The sequence below is a fragment of the Pelophylax lessonae genome, assembly GCF_965119305.1.
Source record: "Pelophylax lessonae genome assembly, chromosome: 12".
Classification (NCBI taxonomy): Eukaryota; Metazoa; Chordata; class Amphibia; order Anura; family Ranidae; genus Pelophylax; species Pelophylax lessonae.
Genome location: NC_138779.1, coordinates 96,046,063 through 96,060,632, shown reverse-complemented (window position 1 = coordinate 96,060,632; position 14,570 = coordinate 96,046,063). Strand labels below are relative to the sequence as shown.

The 14,570-nt window shown below is 44.4% G+C and overlaps 1 protein-coding gene across 1 annotated transcript in view; it reads left to right on the top strand.

Annotated features, from left to right (window-relative positions):
* The window catches only part of LOC309568892 (uncharacterized protein), a gene marked incomplete at its 5' end in the record, with an annotated part of 73,565 nt that extends 60,976 nt beyond the window's left edge, over window positions 1-12,589 (top strand). The window contains 2 exons of the mRNA XM_082274671.1: window positions 9,722-9,893; window positions 12,298-12,589. Of these exons, the coding sequence (XP_082130797.1) occupies window positions 9,722-9,893; window positions 12,298-12,431 (306 nt within the window). The 3' untranslated portion in view covers window positions 12,432-12,589. The remainder of the gene's footprint in view (window positions 1-9,721; window positions 9,894-12,297) is intronic.
* Window positions 12,590-14,570: the final 1,981 nt, after the last annotated feature.

Genomic DNA, 14,570 nt, shown 5'->3' with positions numbered 1-14,570 from the left:
GCAGGAAGAAAGGAAGGTGAAGAGGGGCAAGTCACTACTCTGACTCTTTTAGATGTGTGTGTGTAAATTTCAGCTTGAGCTATTGAGTTCTCTAAACAGTCAAATTAACAACATGCTTTTTCAAAGCTAAGGATATCCAGGTAAGCAAAGTGCCCCTGCCCCAGAACTGAAGTATACCCCCCTCCAAAATACATACAGTATCTCACAAAAGTGAGTACACACCTCACATTTTTGTAAATACTTTATTATATCTTTTCATGTAACAACACTGAAAAAATGACACTTTGCTACAATGTGAAGTAGTGAGCTTGTATAACAGTGTAAACTTGCTGTCCCCTTAAAATAACTCAACACACAGCCATTGATGTCTTAACTGCTGGCAACATTTAGTCATTTTCCCTCCCCAGTGTCATTTGACTCGTTAGTGTTACAAGATCTCAGGTGTGAATGGGGAGCAGGTGTGTTAAATTTGATGTTATCGCTCCCACTCTCTTATACTGGTCACTGGAAGTTCAACATGGCACCTCATGGCAAAGAACCCTCTGAGGATCTGAAAAAAAATTGTTGCTCCACATAAAGATGGCCTAGGCTATAAGAAAATTGCCAAGACCCTGAAACTGAGCTGTAGCATGGGGGCCAAGACTATACAGCGGTTTAACAGGACAGGTTCCACTCAGAACAGGCTTCGCCATAGTCCACCAAAGAGGTTGAGTGCACGTGCTCAGCGTCATATCCAGAGGTTGTCTTTGGGAAATAGAACGTATGAGTGCTGCCAGCATTGCTGCAGAGGTTGCAGGGGTGGGGGGTCAGCCTGTCAGTGCTCAAACCATATTCCGCACACTTCCGTCATCCCAGAAGGAAGCCTCTTCTAAAGATGATGCACAAGAAAGCCCACAAACAGTTTACTGAAGACAAGCAGACTAAGGACATGGATTACTGGAACCATGTCTTGTGGTCTGATCAGAGTAAGATAAACTTATTTGGTTCAGATGGTTTCAATCGTGTGTGGTGGCAACCAGGTGAGAAGTACAAAGACAAGTGTGTCTTGCCTACAGTCAAGCATGGTGGTGATAGTGTCATGGTCTGGGGCTGCATGAGTGCTGCCGGCATTGGGGAGCTACAGTTCATTGAGGGAACCATGAATGCCAACATGTGCTGTGACATACTGAAGCAGAGCATGATCCCCTCCCTTCGGAGACTGGGCCACGGGGCAGTATTCCAACATGATAACGACCCCAAACACACCTCCAAGATGACCACTACCTTGCTAAAGAAACTGAGGGTAAAGGTGATGGACTTGCCAAGCATGTGTCCAGGCCTAAACCCTACTGGGCATCTGTGGGGCATACTCAAACAGAAGGTGGAGGAGCACAAGGTCTCTAACATCCACCAGCTCCGTGATATCCTCATGGAGGAGTGGAAGAGGACTCCATTGGCAACCTGTGAAGCTCTGGTGAACTCCATGCCCAAGAGGGTTAAGGCAGTGCTGGAAAATAATGATGGCTACACAAAATATTGACACTTTGGGGCCCAATTAGGGGTGTACTCGCTTTTGTTGCCAGCGGTTTAGACATTAATGGCTGTGTGTTGAGTTATTTTGAGGGGACAGCAAATTTACATTGTTATACAAGCTGTACACTCACTACTTTACATTGTAGCAAAGTATCATTTCTTCAGTGTTGCCACATGAAAAGATATAATCAAATGTTTATAAAAATGTGAGGGGTGTACTCACTTTTGTGAGATACTGTACCTGCTTCCATCCTGTGGTCAGGTCCCTTCTCCTAAGCATTTTTGCTTTGTCCTTTATTATTAAACACAAGAAGCCTAGCAAGTTCACATAAGCATACCTCCCTACTGTCCCAGTTTCTTTGGGACTGTCTTAGGCTTTGAACTAAATCTCTGGGTATCACAATCCAGCCTATGTCGCGGCACCAGGTGCCCGAACGCTCATGTCAGTGCCCATTGTCAGTAAAAGACCAGATCTGTGATCAGTGCAATGCCTGTGCAGAAGTTTGGGGAGGTTTTATAATCCCACTTCCTGCTTTTGGCAATATGACGAACATGTCACTTGACAGAGAGCTGCAAGCTAAGTCTGGAAAACGGAAAATTGTTATCAAATACTTACCGTAATTTTCCTTTCCTGTTGGACTCCATGGCAGCATACGTTTGGGTAGCCCCACCTCCACTCCTACCCCATAGGACCCCACTCCCATAAATCCTTGCTCCCTTTCAGCATCAGTGTTCTGTAACTAGCCTACTCAGGAACTGGGAGGGGACTCCTGCTGCCATGGAGTCCATCAGGAAAGGAAAATTACGGTAAGTATTTGATAACAATTTTCCGTTTTCCTGACAGACTCCATGGCAGCATACGTTTGGGAAATAACTCGCAAAACACAACAGGGTGTGCAGATGCTGAACAAAAAAAAATGTAATTAACACCTGCAACCGACAAAACTTGAGTACCAAAATTAACAGAGGATAGAGCCGCTAGCTCAACACAATAATGAGACATAAACGTGTGAATTGACGACCAAGACGCTGCTCTGCAGACCACTTCCGGAGCGACATGCCTTGAAACCGCCCATGAAGTAGCGACACCACGAGTCGAATGCGCAGTCACCACTTTAGGAGGAGCCAAGCCCTTCTCTCTATAAGCCCACTGGATGGCCTCTACTATCCAGGAGGCAATTGATCTTGAAGAGGCACGCATACCCTTGTTCTTCCCTGAAAAAAGGGTAAATCCGTCTTCCGGAAAGGAGCTGTAACTTCCAGATATTGTTTGAGCATGTTGCCCACATCCAGCGGATGAACCTCCAGAGACTCGGAAGATGAGTTGAAGGTAGGAAGGACGATTTCCTGGTTTTCGTGAAAGACCAAGGTGACTTTAGGTCTTGACCCGAGCATCGGGATAAGGACTACCCTATCTAGGAAAAAGGTCAGGGAAGGTTCCTTGCTTCCGAGACTTTGAATCTCTGAAACTCTTTTCGCAGATGTAACAGCTACCAGGAAGACCACCTTGAGGGTGAGATGTTTAACCGAGATGGGTTCCCCGGGATTTGTGCCAACTGAAGAAAGGAAGTCAAGGATCAAGGGGAGGTCCCCCTTGGGGAACCTCAACTTCTTCTGTTGCCTCAGCCTTACTGCCTCCTTGAAGAACTGCCGGATCAGAGGATGGACATCCCATGAAACACCCGTGAAAGCGGAGATAGCTGAAACCTGCACTCGCAGGGCGCTCACTGAAAGGGGTTACTCCAATCCTGACTGTAGGAAAGACAGGATGTCCTGCACAAAAGGTGTTGACCAAGACTTTTCGTTGGATTCTAGGAAAGAAGTAAACTTGGACCAGATTCTCTCATAGGTCTTATTCATGCTCTGTCTCCTAGCACTCAAGAGAGTTGGCATGGCTACTTCAGGACATCCTAACGCTTCCAGCCTTCCCCTCTCAAAAACCAGACCTGAAGGTGCAGACGAGCTGGGCACGGATGAAGTATGGAGCCCTGGGACAGCAGATCCGGTCTGAGAGGAAGAGGTACTGGGTCACGATAGCTGAGCGAAAACAGCAGAGGAAACCACGGCCTGTTGGGCCAGAAGGGGATAACTGCAACCACCCTCACCGATTCCACCTTGACTCTTCGTAAGAATTGGAAGATGACTTGAACTGGGGGAAAGGCATAGGCTTTGTGGAATTTCCAATGATCTGTAAGCGCATCCACCCCGAACGCTCTGGGATCCCTGTCCCTTGAGTAATACTTTTCCAGTTTCCTGTTGTGGAAGGAGGCAAAGAGGTCCAACTCTGGGATGAACCCCAGGGACAGGATCAATTTGAACACATCCTTGTGGAGAGACCACTCGTTGTTGTTGAGCTGTGTTCTGGAGAGGAAATCCGCTTGTGTGTTCTGAGCCCCTGGTATGTATACTGCTGACAGATTGACCAGGTTCCTCTGAGCCCAGGTCATGATTGGCTCGACCTCCCGAAGCAGAGATGCACTGCGGGTTCCGCCTTGTCTCCTCACATAGGCTACTGCGGTCGTGTTGTCTAGCCTCAGCATAACTGATGTGCCTTGAACAAGGTGACTGAAGGCTAGTAACACCTGAAAAGCCGCCCAAAGTTCCAGGATGTTGTAAACTAACTGGCAAGACTGAAAATCCCATCTTCCCTGGGCAATCTCTGTTCTGCAGTGACCGCCCCAACCAGTGCTGCTGGCGTCTGATGTCACTATCACCCAGGATATGGGGGCTATGGAGTGACAATTGCGCAAATTCTTCTGCTGTAACCACCAAGGAAGCCAGCTCTTCATGGCTGCAGTTATGATTATCTGCTGAGAATTGCTGATTCCCTTCCATTGTTGAAGAAAACCCCTCTAAAAAGGTCTCATTTTCCAGAGAGCCCACTTTACCATAGGGGCTGTTGACACCATCGTGCCAATTATCCTTAGGCATTGTTTGGCAGTGAGATGGGAGGCCGACAGGGCCAGAGACACCCTGTCCCGAATTATCGGGATCTTTTCTTCTGGAAGAGAGATGGTACTGTCCTTGGTGTCGAACAGAGCACCCAGAAAGACCAGGGACTGTGCAGGGATTAGGTGACTCTTTTCCCTGTTCACGAATCAACCGGACTCCTCCAGAGACGAAATTACCAGAGACAGGTGATCCAAAATCACAGACTTGTCTTGACCAAGCAGAAGCAGGTCGTCTAGATAGTGATAAAGACGGACTCCTCTCAACCTCATCAGAGCTACCACCGCCAGTAAGACCTTCGAAAATGTACGAGGCGATGTGGAAAGCCCGAAGGGGAGACAAACAAACTGCAGATGAACCTGGCCAACTGAAAACCTTAGGAACTGCTGGAACTCCGCTGCCACTGGAACATGGAAATATGCGTCCTTGAGGTCTATGGAGACCATCCAATCCCCCGGTTGAACAGCCTGCTGAATGGAGAACAAGGTTTCCATCTTGAACTTTTCCCCTTTGATAAAGTGATTTAAGTGCGTCAGGTCTATCACTGGCCTCCAGGCGCTGCTCTTCTTGCGCACCATGAAAAGAGGTGAGTACACACCGAGCCTTTTTTCGGACTCCGGTACTGGAACAGCTGCCCCTTGAGTGACTAGAGAGTTGACGTATGATAGCAGAATCTCTCTTTTTTCTCCTGACCGAGGAAGGGAGGTAGGAACAAACCTGTTTCCGGGAACACTGATGAAGGTCCAGGAATGTCCTACAGAGACTGTGCTGATGACCCAAAAGTCCCAGATTGAGGCCGCCCAGACATGCCGGAAGTGGAAGAGACGACCTCCCACCTGTCCTGCCTGAGCAGGCCCAATCTCAAAAGGACTTAGATGTGTCCCTGTCCCCAGACGGATTGCTCTTGGGGCCCTTCCAGAAAGAAGTCTGTCTAGACCTCCAATTTCTTCCAAACTCTCTTCCAGCAGTACAACGGCCCTAAACATACAGCCAGAGCTACAATGGTATGGTTTAGATCAAAGCATATTCATGAGTTAGAATGGCCCAGTCAAAGTCCAGGCATAAATCCAATATGTGGCAAGATTTTAAAATTGCTGTTCACAGATGCTCGCCATCCAATCTGACAGAGCTTGAGCTATTTTGCAAAGAAGAATGGGCAAAAATCTCACTCCGTAGTTGTGCAAAGCTGGTAGAGACATCCCCAAAAAGACTTGCAGCTATCATTTCAGTGAAAGGTGATTCTACAAAGTACAGTAATACTTTGGATTGCGAGCATCATTCATTCCAGAAACATGCTTATAATCCAAAACACTCGTATATCAAAGAAAGATTCCCCATAAGAAATAATGGAAACCTTAGATGATTCGTTCCACAATCATTTATTCATATAAAAATAATTACGGCACTACAAAATACAGTACAGTATAAAGGGTATGGTGTATACCAGGGATCTTCAACCTACGGTCCTCCAGCTGTTGCAGAACTACACCTCCTATGAGGCATTGTAAATCTCTGACATTCACAGATATGACCAGGCATGATGGTAATTGTAATTCCTGAACAACTGGAGGGCCATAGTTTGGAGACCCCTGGTGTATACAATACATGGCCAGAAGTCCAGGGGCAATACGAGCAGTAGAAGGATCACAGTTTTAATGTAAAAAAAAAAAAGTGGAATTACACTCACAATGTTAAAAACAATATACCACGTTAAGGAGTCTGGTGCTCATCCACGCAAAGCCACTGGTGTATACAGTAAAGCTGCTGGTGTATACATTACTGTATGTGTCCAGAGGTTCAGGGGTGCTGGTGGCTCCCAGCTCTTCCTGGAGAACTCGGAGACATTTAGGAACTGTTGACAATTCTGTGTGCTGCGAACGCGCGTTATGCCCACCCCACCCAGCTGGGAGTGTCTTTGTGTGTCTCCGAGTTCTCCAGGAAGCGCTTGGAGCCACCAGCGCCCACAGACCTCTGGCCACATACATGTATATACACCAGTGGCTTTACATGGATGAGCACCAGACTCCCAAATGCGGGATATACACTGTGAGTGTAATTCTACTTTGTTTTTACATTAAAACTGTTATCCTTCTACTGCTCATCTTGCAAGACAGCACTCACATATAGTTAGAATTTTTTTAAAAAATGTTGCTCGTCTTGCAAAACGCTCGTATACCACGTTACTCGCAAACCAAGGTAATACTGTATTGACTCAGGGGCGCTGAATACAAATGCACGCTACACTTTTCAGATATTTATTTGTAAACTATTTTGAAAACCATTTATAATTTTCCTTCCACTTCACAATTATGTGCCACTTTGTATTGGTCTATCACATACTGTAAAATCCCAAAAAATACATTGAGATTTTTATTTGTAACATGACAAAATGTGAAAAAATTCAACAGGTATGAAGACTTTTAAGGCACTGTACCTATAGTATACCTGTGGGATTGCTGTAGATGCTGGAAATCACTATAGTAACCACTGCTACTCCAGTGATTTTATCTAGCTTCCAGGTTCAGTGCTGAGCGGCTGCCCTGATGTATTGAACACAAGTTGTTGGCTGCTCTGCACTGGTGCCATCCAGAGAATTCTTTGCATTTTCTTAGTGACATCAGGCTCTCCACCTTGTCCAGTCAGAGAATGCTTTACATTGTTTAGCCTTAGGGCAGCCAGAGTGACCTCACCCTAGGTTATCCAATATGGGTTCCATACAATTGCCCAAACCTGCTAACCAGTCTACTCGATTTTTAGAGTCTTATTCACTGACTGGCCTCATCCTGAAAAATGATTTGTTCCTTTTAAACCCTTTGCTCAGAAATAGTCTATTAAGAATGGTTTACTGTAGAAAGGAACAGTCCCTGTATTGGACCCAACCTTATCTTATCAAGATTCTATGGGTCCCTTTGGCGAATGATTCTGTGTTCAAAGACCTATTTAGGGCCCTTCCCTCTTTGGTGGGCCCCACTAACCTACCGTTGCCTCCACTGCCATTTTCAAGACCTTAGCTGTTTGAATTAAACACATGGCCCAGGACCCTAGTTCAATTGGTGTCCTTACGCTACTGCCCGAGCAGATTGGCAGATAGTTTTCACCAGGTTTCCAGAAAAAGCCTTCTCTCTGTACCTATATAGAGGATCCCGTGACTCAAATGCTGGTTTGCAGAACGTAAGCCACCACCTTTAGAGAGAGAGCCCTTTTTGCTTCCTCCTTGGACACATCAAGGAGATGACAGGGGGTAAGAGTATTCTCCTCCCACAGAAAAAGAAGGCATTTGATCCTGCAGGTAGACCTTCTACTCCTGAGACTAGAAAAAGTTACTTTCATCCCTCTCTGGGCTCCAGCTCTAAGTCTGGAAAACATTTTCGGCAGAACATGTATACCTCAAAGCATCAACCAAGGGAGGATACTATTTGCCCTGTATACTGTTATCACCAATAGTGATAGAAAATCTAGCATGTTACTGTGCACCAGTTCCTGCACCACCTGATACCCCCCAATGACAGCGGGCGGGGTTTTTTCTCCTCGCAAGTATTTTCACAATTTAAAAGCAGTGAATCTGTGAATTTATGACTTGAAAGTTCCATCTGCCACAGTGGCTGATAGCAGTTGAACTACTATGGTTCTGGTGAGCACTCTCATAGCTCATTGACACTTCCTACAGCTTTCAAACAGAAAGCCCGTACAGAGGTATTGGCAGAAAGCTGTAGGCACTGTCTGCTGGAGCCTGACATTGCACCCATGATCTGCTGATTACGGGTGCAATGCTTTGCAGGCTCATAAGAGAAAAAAATAATAAATGCACATTATTTTACCTGCAACAACATCTGCATTTGTTTGATTTTGAAGGGGGGAACTTAGCCTTTAAGGACTAAAGATCTGGAGTTCTGTATCCTTTATAGACTTTCCCAGTCGTACAGTACAGGGAATTGGTTTTCTTGATCAAGCTCATGGGTTTTACAGTATGCCTCCATCTTCAGCTGACAGCAATTCACAATGGAGTGTACTCTAAGGCTCAGTTCACATATTTGCGACTTGGATGCATTTTAACCGCATCCAATTCACATAACATGTGAATTGGATCTGCTTTCAATGGAGCCGATTCACGCATGTGTGGGGCTTGTGTCACGTACTGTACAAGATTTCATTGGAATGTCAAAAATGTGACTTTACTCTCTTACTGGTGCTGGCCTACTGTTCCTTCATATTGATGCCAGGGTAAGAACCCAGGGAAACATTTATTACTAAAAAGAGTATATAGCATACCTCCCAACTGTCCTGGATTTGCCGGACCGTTCTGAGATTTCAAGTAAATCCCAGTGTCCCACGAATCTGGGAGCCCAGTTGTGGAACAAGTTTTGGCACTGGACTCCACTAATTGCCACTGGACTCCACTAATCCACCTGTCACCTGTGTGCCACACTGTTCTTCAGCTGTAAGACTGAGGTTTGCTTACTGCTCAGCAGCTCAGTCCGCCCACCTCTCCCACCCGCTCACCCGCACCCGCCCGCCGGCTTGCCCACCTACTGCACATCCCATACGAGGTGGGAGGAGAAGGGAGGCTAAGTCTGCTCCACCTCCTTCTTGTGTCCCATTCTGCCTGCCCACAACTCCCAGCGTGCAGCCAATACTGTGGCTTGGATGGGGTTGTGTGGGCAGGAGATGTTAAAGCAGTGCTCCTGTCTGCCTGAAACCTCGGGTGTGTGAACTTTCCTCTTCCTTCCATGTGCCATAGTGTACCTGCCTTCTATGTGCCATAGCGATCCTTCCTTCTTGCCTTCCATGTACCATAGAGATCCTTCCTTCCTGCCATCCATGTGCCATAGTGATCCTTCCTTCCTGCCTTCCATATGCCATAGCAATCCTTCCTTCCTGCTTTCCATGTGCAATAGTGATCCTTCCTTCATGTCTTTCATGTGCTATGAGGATCCTTCCTTCCTGCCTTCCATATGCCATAGTGATCCTTCTCACCTTCCAAGTGCCATAGTACTTCTTCCTTACTGCCTTTAATGTGCCATAGTGATCCTTTCTGCCTTGCAGGTATCATAGTGATCCTTTCTGCCTTCCATGTGCCCTAGTGATCCTTCCTATCTCCCTAAAATGTCCCTCAAGTTCAAAAGTTGGGAGCTATGTATAGCATAGCTCTAATTAGAATTTGTGCTGGAAACAAAACTTTTAGTTACAGGCCTGGTACAGCTTTGCTATGCCCTATTATCTAATTATTTCAGTACCACTACTATTTCTTTTATCATTACAGGAACATGAGACACTCCAGACTCGTTACCAGAATGGCAACATGGAGAATATTCTCGCTCTTCACAACAAGGCACCATCGTGGAACGAAGAGACTCAGTCGTACGTCTTAAACTTTCATGGCCGAGTAACTCAGGCCTCTGTGAAGAATTTTCAGATCATAAATGCTGAGGACCGTAAGTTATTACATTACATGGGAGAATATGGTGCACTATAGGTGGATGTGTATTTCACCCAAAATTTTAGTTAAAATGTTACTAAACCCAGAACCTGCAGTCACTATATCTGGTCCCCCACAGTACACAGAACATGGAAATGCAATAGCTTTAGTAAATTTAAACTGCTAAATAGCTTTTCTCATCAGCAGTATATAGCAGTCTTGTGACTTTTATCAGTGTCCAGCAGAGCTTGTAGGAGTTTTCATTCTCCTCTGACTGTCCAATGAGGCTGCATGACCCCTGACCCTCTGTCTGGACAGTGCTGATTGGCCCTGTGCTGATTACATGCACTCTTCCGGAAAAAAATACTCTCTAGCAATACACACCAAACTGGGCATGTGCAGAGTATCCCCAAGGCTCTGTGCTATCAGGAGAGGAATTAGGGACTTTGGAAGGAGGGGGGAATCAGAGAAGACAGGATCAAACAGCCTTTTTTCACAATGCAGAGAATGACCCTTTAGGTTCCACAGTGAGTATAACAAGTATGGTTTACTGCATGAACAGACTGATTGTACTGTTGTGAGTTTAGTAACACTTTAAGTGCTAGGCAGGGGTTAAATAAACCTCAATATTAATGGTCAGTCTAGTCAAAACTGATATTTCAGTTTGTAAGTAGATACTTGATAACTGACTGACTTGCCTCTTTTTTTTATTCCTTAGAGCAGGGGTGTCAAACTCAACTTCATCGAGGGCCACATCAGCATTATGATTGCCCTCAAAGGGCCGGTTGTATCTCAACCCACTTACATCAGATGTCAAGAGTTCCCCACCACCCCCACCCCTTTCTTTAAAGTGCACCCCCTTACCTTGTGTTGCTGCTGGGAAGAAGCTGGGAGCAGAGCTAGGAAGCAGAAAGTGAAGGGTCTGGGGGAGGCCCAAAGAAGGGCTAGAGCTCTACTGAACCTCTAGGAGAGGTTTGAGGGCCACATGAAATGGCCTGGAGGGCCGGATTCGGTCCGTGGGCCTTGTGTTTGACAAGTGTGCCTTAGAGCCTCCTGAAGTTTATTTTCTTCCTAATGGTCTCAACAATGTTTCTCCTGTATTGCGGTCTGACTTCTACTGCTGCAGCAGTAGCACTCTCTCACCCTCCTTAACACCTTCACGCTGACGTAATGCGTATATGCGGCCATCTGTTTCAAGTGATTGTATTGGGGTGATGCCTGCAGCAGCAGCAGCAGGCATTACCCCCGGTACCATTTTTTAGAGCTGACGGTCGACTTTCTTGTAATAACAACCGATGTGGCTAATCAGTCACTCGGCTGTTATTACAATCAGCGCGAAGGAACATCCCCCCTCCCACCACCTTCTGCAGCTCGCCCGGGCTCTCCCGTGCCACGTCCGACTCAAACAAATCTGGAATCGGCTTTAATCGGGTCTCAGATCTAGTAACTCAGAAGGGATGTCATGACATCACTTCCGGTTTACTCGAACCTTAAAGGTGCCAGATTTTAAAAACAAATGTCAGTATTCAAAACAGCCAAACTTGGAGTTTTGAATGCTTTTAAGAGCAAAGTAGGGATCTGGGGGTCTTAAAGACGCCAGATCCCTCCAAACAAATATCTTACACGGGACTAATACTGTCACAAGGGATGTTTACATTCCTTGTGACAGCAATAAAAGTGATAAAAAAAAAAAAATTAAGGTACAGTGTAAAAAAAAAAAAAAAATAAAATAAAAAAAATATGAAAAAAAATTATGTTAAAGCTCCCCAACCCAGAAGCAAACGCATACGTCACGCCCGCAAATGTAAACAGTGTTCAAACCACGCATGTGAGGTATCGTCGTGATCGTTAGAGCAAGAGCAATATTTCTAGCACAGACCTCTAGGGTCTCTGCTAAACAATATATATAATAATGTTTGGGGGTTCTAAGCAATTTTCCAGCAAAACTTGTAAGCAACAAGTGTCAGAAAAAAGCTTAGTCTTCAAGGGGTTAAAATCTGAAACTATCTAAAGGGTATTTATATTGTATAGCCCTTTTTTAACCACTTCTGAAGTTTTACGTCAGTACTTTGACGTTAAATACTGGGGTTATGGCAGCCAATAGCTGCCATAACTCCGGTATTTTTTTAAACTGCCAGCGGTCCTCTTTCACATAAGGGTGGTCCCAGCGGCTGTAGTGGAAGATACAAAATGTTGCTGTTTAAGGATTTGCATTTAACTTGGGGACTTTCTGTTTGTCTTTGGGACAGGAAGTGATAAGAAATCTTCTCAATAGAACACAGATATAACAATTCCATTCCCTACTCTACCAAAAAATGGATCTTTAGCTATAAATAAATGTTAATGGATCAATGTTTTCATTAGTACCAATACAGGTCCATGTTGGGGTGGCTACATTGAATTTCTCTTTCCCCTTGCAGCTGAATACATCGTCATGCAGTTTGGCCGAGTAGCAGAGGATGTTTTCACCATGGATTTCCGCTATCCTCTCTGTGCTCTCCAGGCTTTCGCTATCTGTTTGTCCAGCTTTGACAGCAAACTTGCATGTGAATAGATTTGGAAATAATAAAGTCCTGAAGAAATGAGACACATTTTATGTGGAATTTTGGCCAAAACATTTTTTTGATTGAATGGATAAGGATTAGATCTTCTGTTGGGTTGTGTCCTCATTAGAGAGATTTCATCTCATTTCTAGTAGGGTAAGGTAGACAGGAAGTATGTGGAAATAGGGTAAGGTAGACAGGAAGTATGAGAAAATAGGGTAAGGTAGACAGGAAGTATAAGAAAATAGGGTAAGGTAGACAGGAAGTATGAGAAAATAGGGTAAGGTAGACAGGAAGTATGGGAAAATAGGGTAAGGTAGACAGGAAGTATGTGGAAAATCTCTCTAATTGGGGCAAAGACAGTACTAAATTCTCTCTGTCAGATATTTACTGCTGTGTCCCCACTGGGGAGATTTTCCCTTTATTTCTGCCCTAATATCCACAAAAGTCTAAGAAAATCTCCCCAATGGAGACACAGAAGGTTTGATTTACTAAAGGAAACTAGATTGCGACTTTGCAAGTGCAATTGCTCCAGAGCTTAGTAAATGAGGTAAAGCTAAACTTTGCAAAGAATACCCAATCATGTTCAAGGAAAATAAAAAAAAAAACAGCATTTTTGTTTGCACATGATTGGATGATGGAAGTCAGCAGAGCTTCTGCTCATTCTGGAGCAACTGCACTTTGCAAAATGCACAGTCTATTTGCCTTTAGTAAATCAACCCCAGAGAGTGATTAAAATCTAAAGTCAGAGAATAGCCAGCACTCCAAAATGCAGGAAAGCAAAAAGTTTACTAAAGTACTATATAAACCAATGTTTTGGTGGCACACAGGCCTCCTTTATCAAGGTACCAAGACAGCGGTGGGGCTGTAAAGCACCCTTATATAGTCTGCAGAACAGACTGATATATGTGTGTAAAAACCTAACTAAGCTTCCAATCCTTTCCCACTTTGACCAAAAAGAAGAAAAAAATCTGGCTGGAGTTCCACTTTAATGCATTTATTTATTATTGCACTTGCTAAAGCTGCTATATCTCTGCAAGAAATAGAGATTTAATTTTTTTTTAATGTTTTGTTCACTGACGCACAAAGATTACTGAGAGTTTTCTATGAAAGTAACTTTTTTTTAATCTGCTCATAGTTTTGAGAATTTATAAATGGTAACAGGAAAGACATATAAATAACATTTTATCTTTGGATCAAAGGTACTAAAAAATCTAGGAAAAAGTGTAGTTAGTAGTGCGCTACTAGGAAAAAACCAAAAAACACTTCAGTTGTGCTAAAGTCAGAAGATTTATCTTTTCCACCTTAGTCAATTTCAGCAGGCTTTTCATGGTGCTTCTGGGTTGCACTACAGTTCCCTTTCGAGATGTTTTTTTTTTTGCAGTGTAACTTACCTGTTAGACAGCAGTGGGCTCAGAGAATGGGTAGTGTTTGAAACCAATGAACACACTGGCCTGCATTTTCATTTGCTTAGATTCATGGCTATTCAGAAAAAAAGGATACTGGAATTGCTGGGCTGTTAGGTGCACAAGATGAATATCGGAAAGGACATTAGGGCCATTCAGCAGTCTGAATTACTTCAGGCAATTTAAAGCAAGCCACGCACTTTAACCCCGGCCCCTGCAGCATATTTTTCTTACTTTCTCTTTGCACCTTCACCACCCTACATGCAGCCAAAAGTAAAGAGAAGTGGTATAGGGATCCAATATATCCACCCTGTGTAAACTCCAACTGGGTTCGACTTTAGAGTTTGTGGAAGGATTCTGCTCTACATTCTAGGAAGCTCCATAGTAAGTCTATGGATTACGTCACTCCCCAGCCATTTCACAGCCATTGTCAACTGTGGCCTCTGCAGAGCTTCCCTGCTGGAGACCGGATCGGCTTCAAAAAAGGTATGTATACTGATTTCTTCTTTACAGGGTTAGATCGTAGATGTCTGTAGATGTAGCAATTTTAGTGTTAGGGTGGACTTCCCCTTTAAGAACAAATAAAGGAATTACTTTACCTGCCAAAAGATGTGTAAAGCCATGTACATATTCTTATGGTGCACGCACGCCCACTGTGCTATGTGGTTGTATAACATGTTCGATAATACACAACAATTTAAAGTGTAGGTTCTTCTTTAAAAAAAAATGAAATTAAATCCTGAA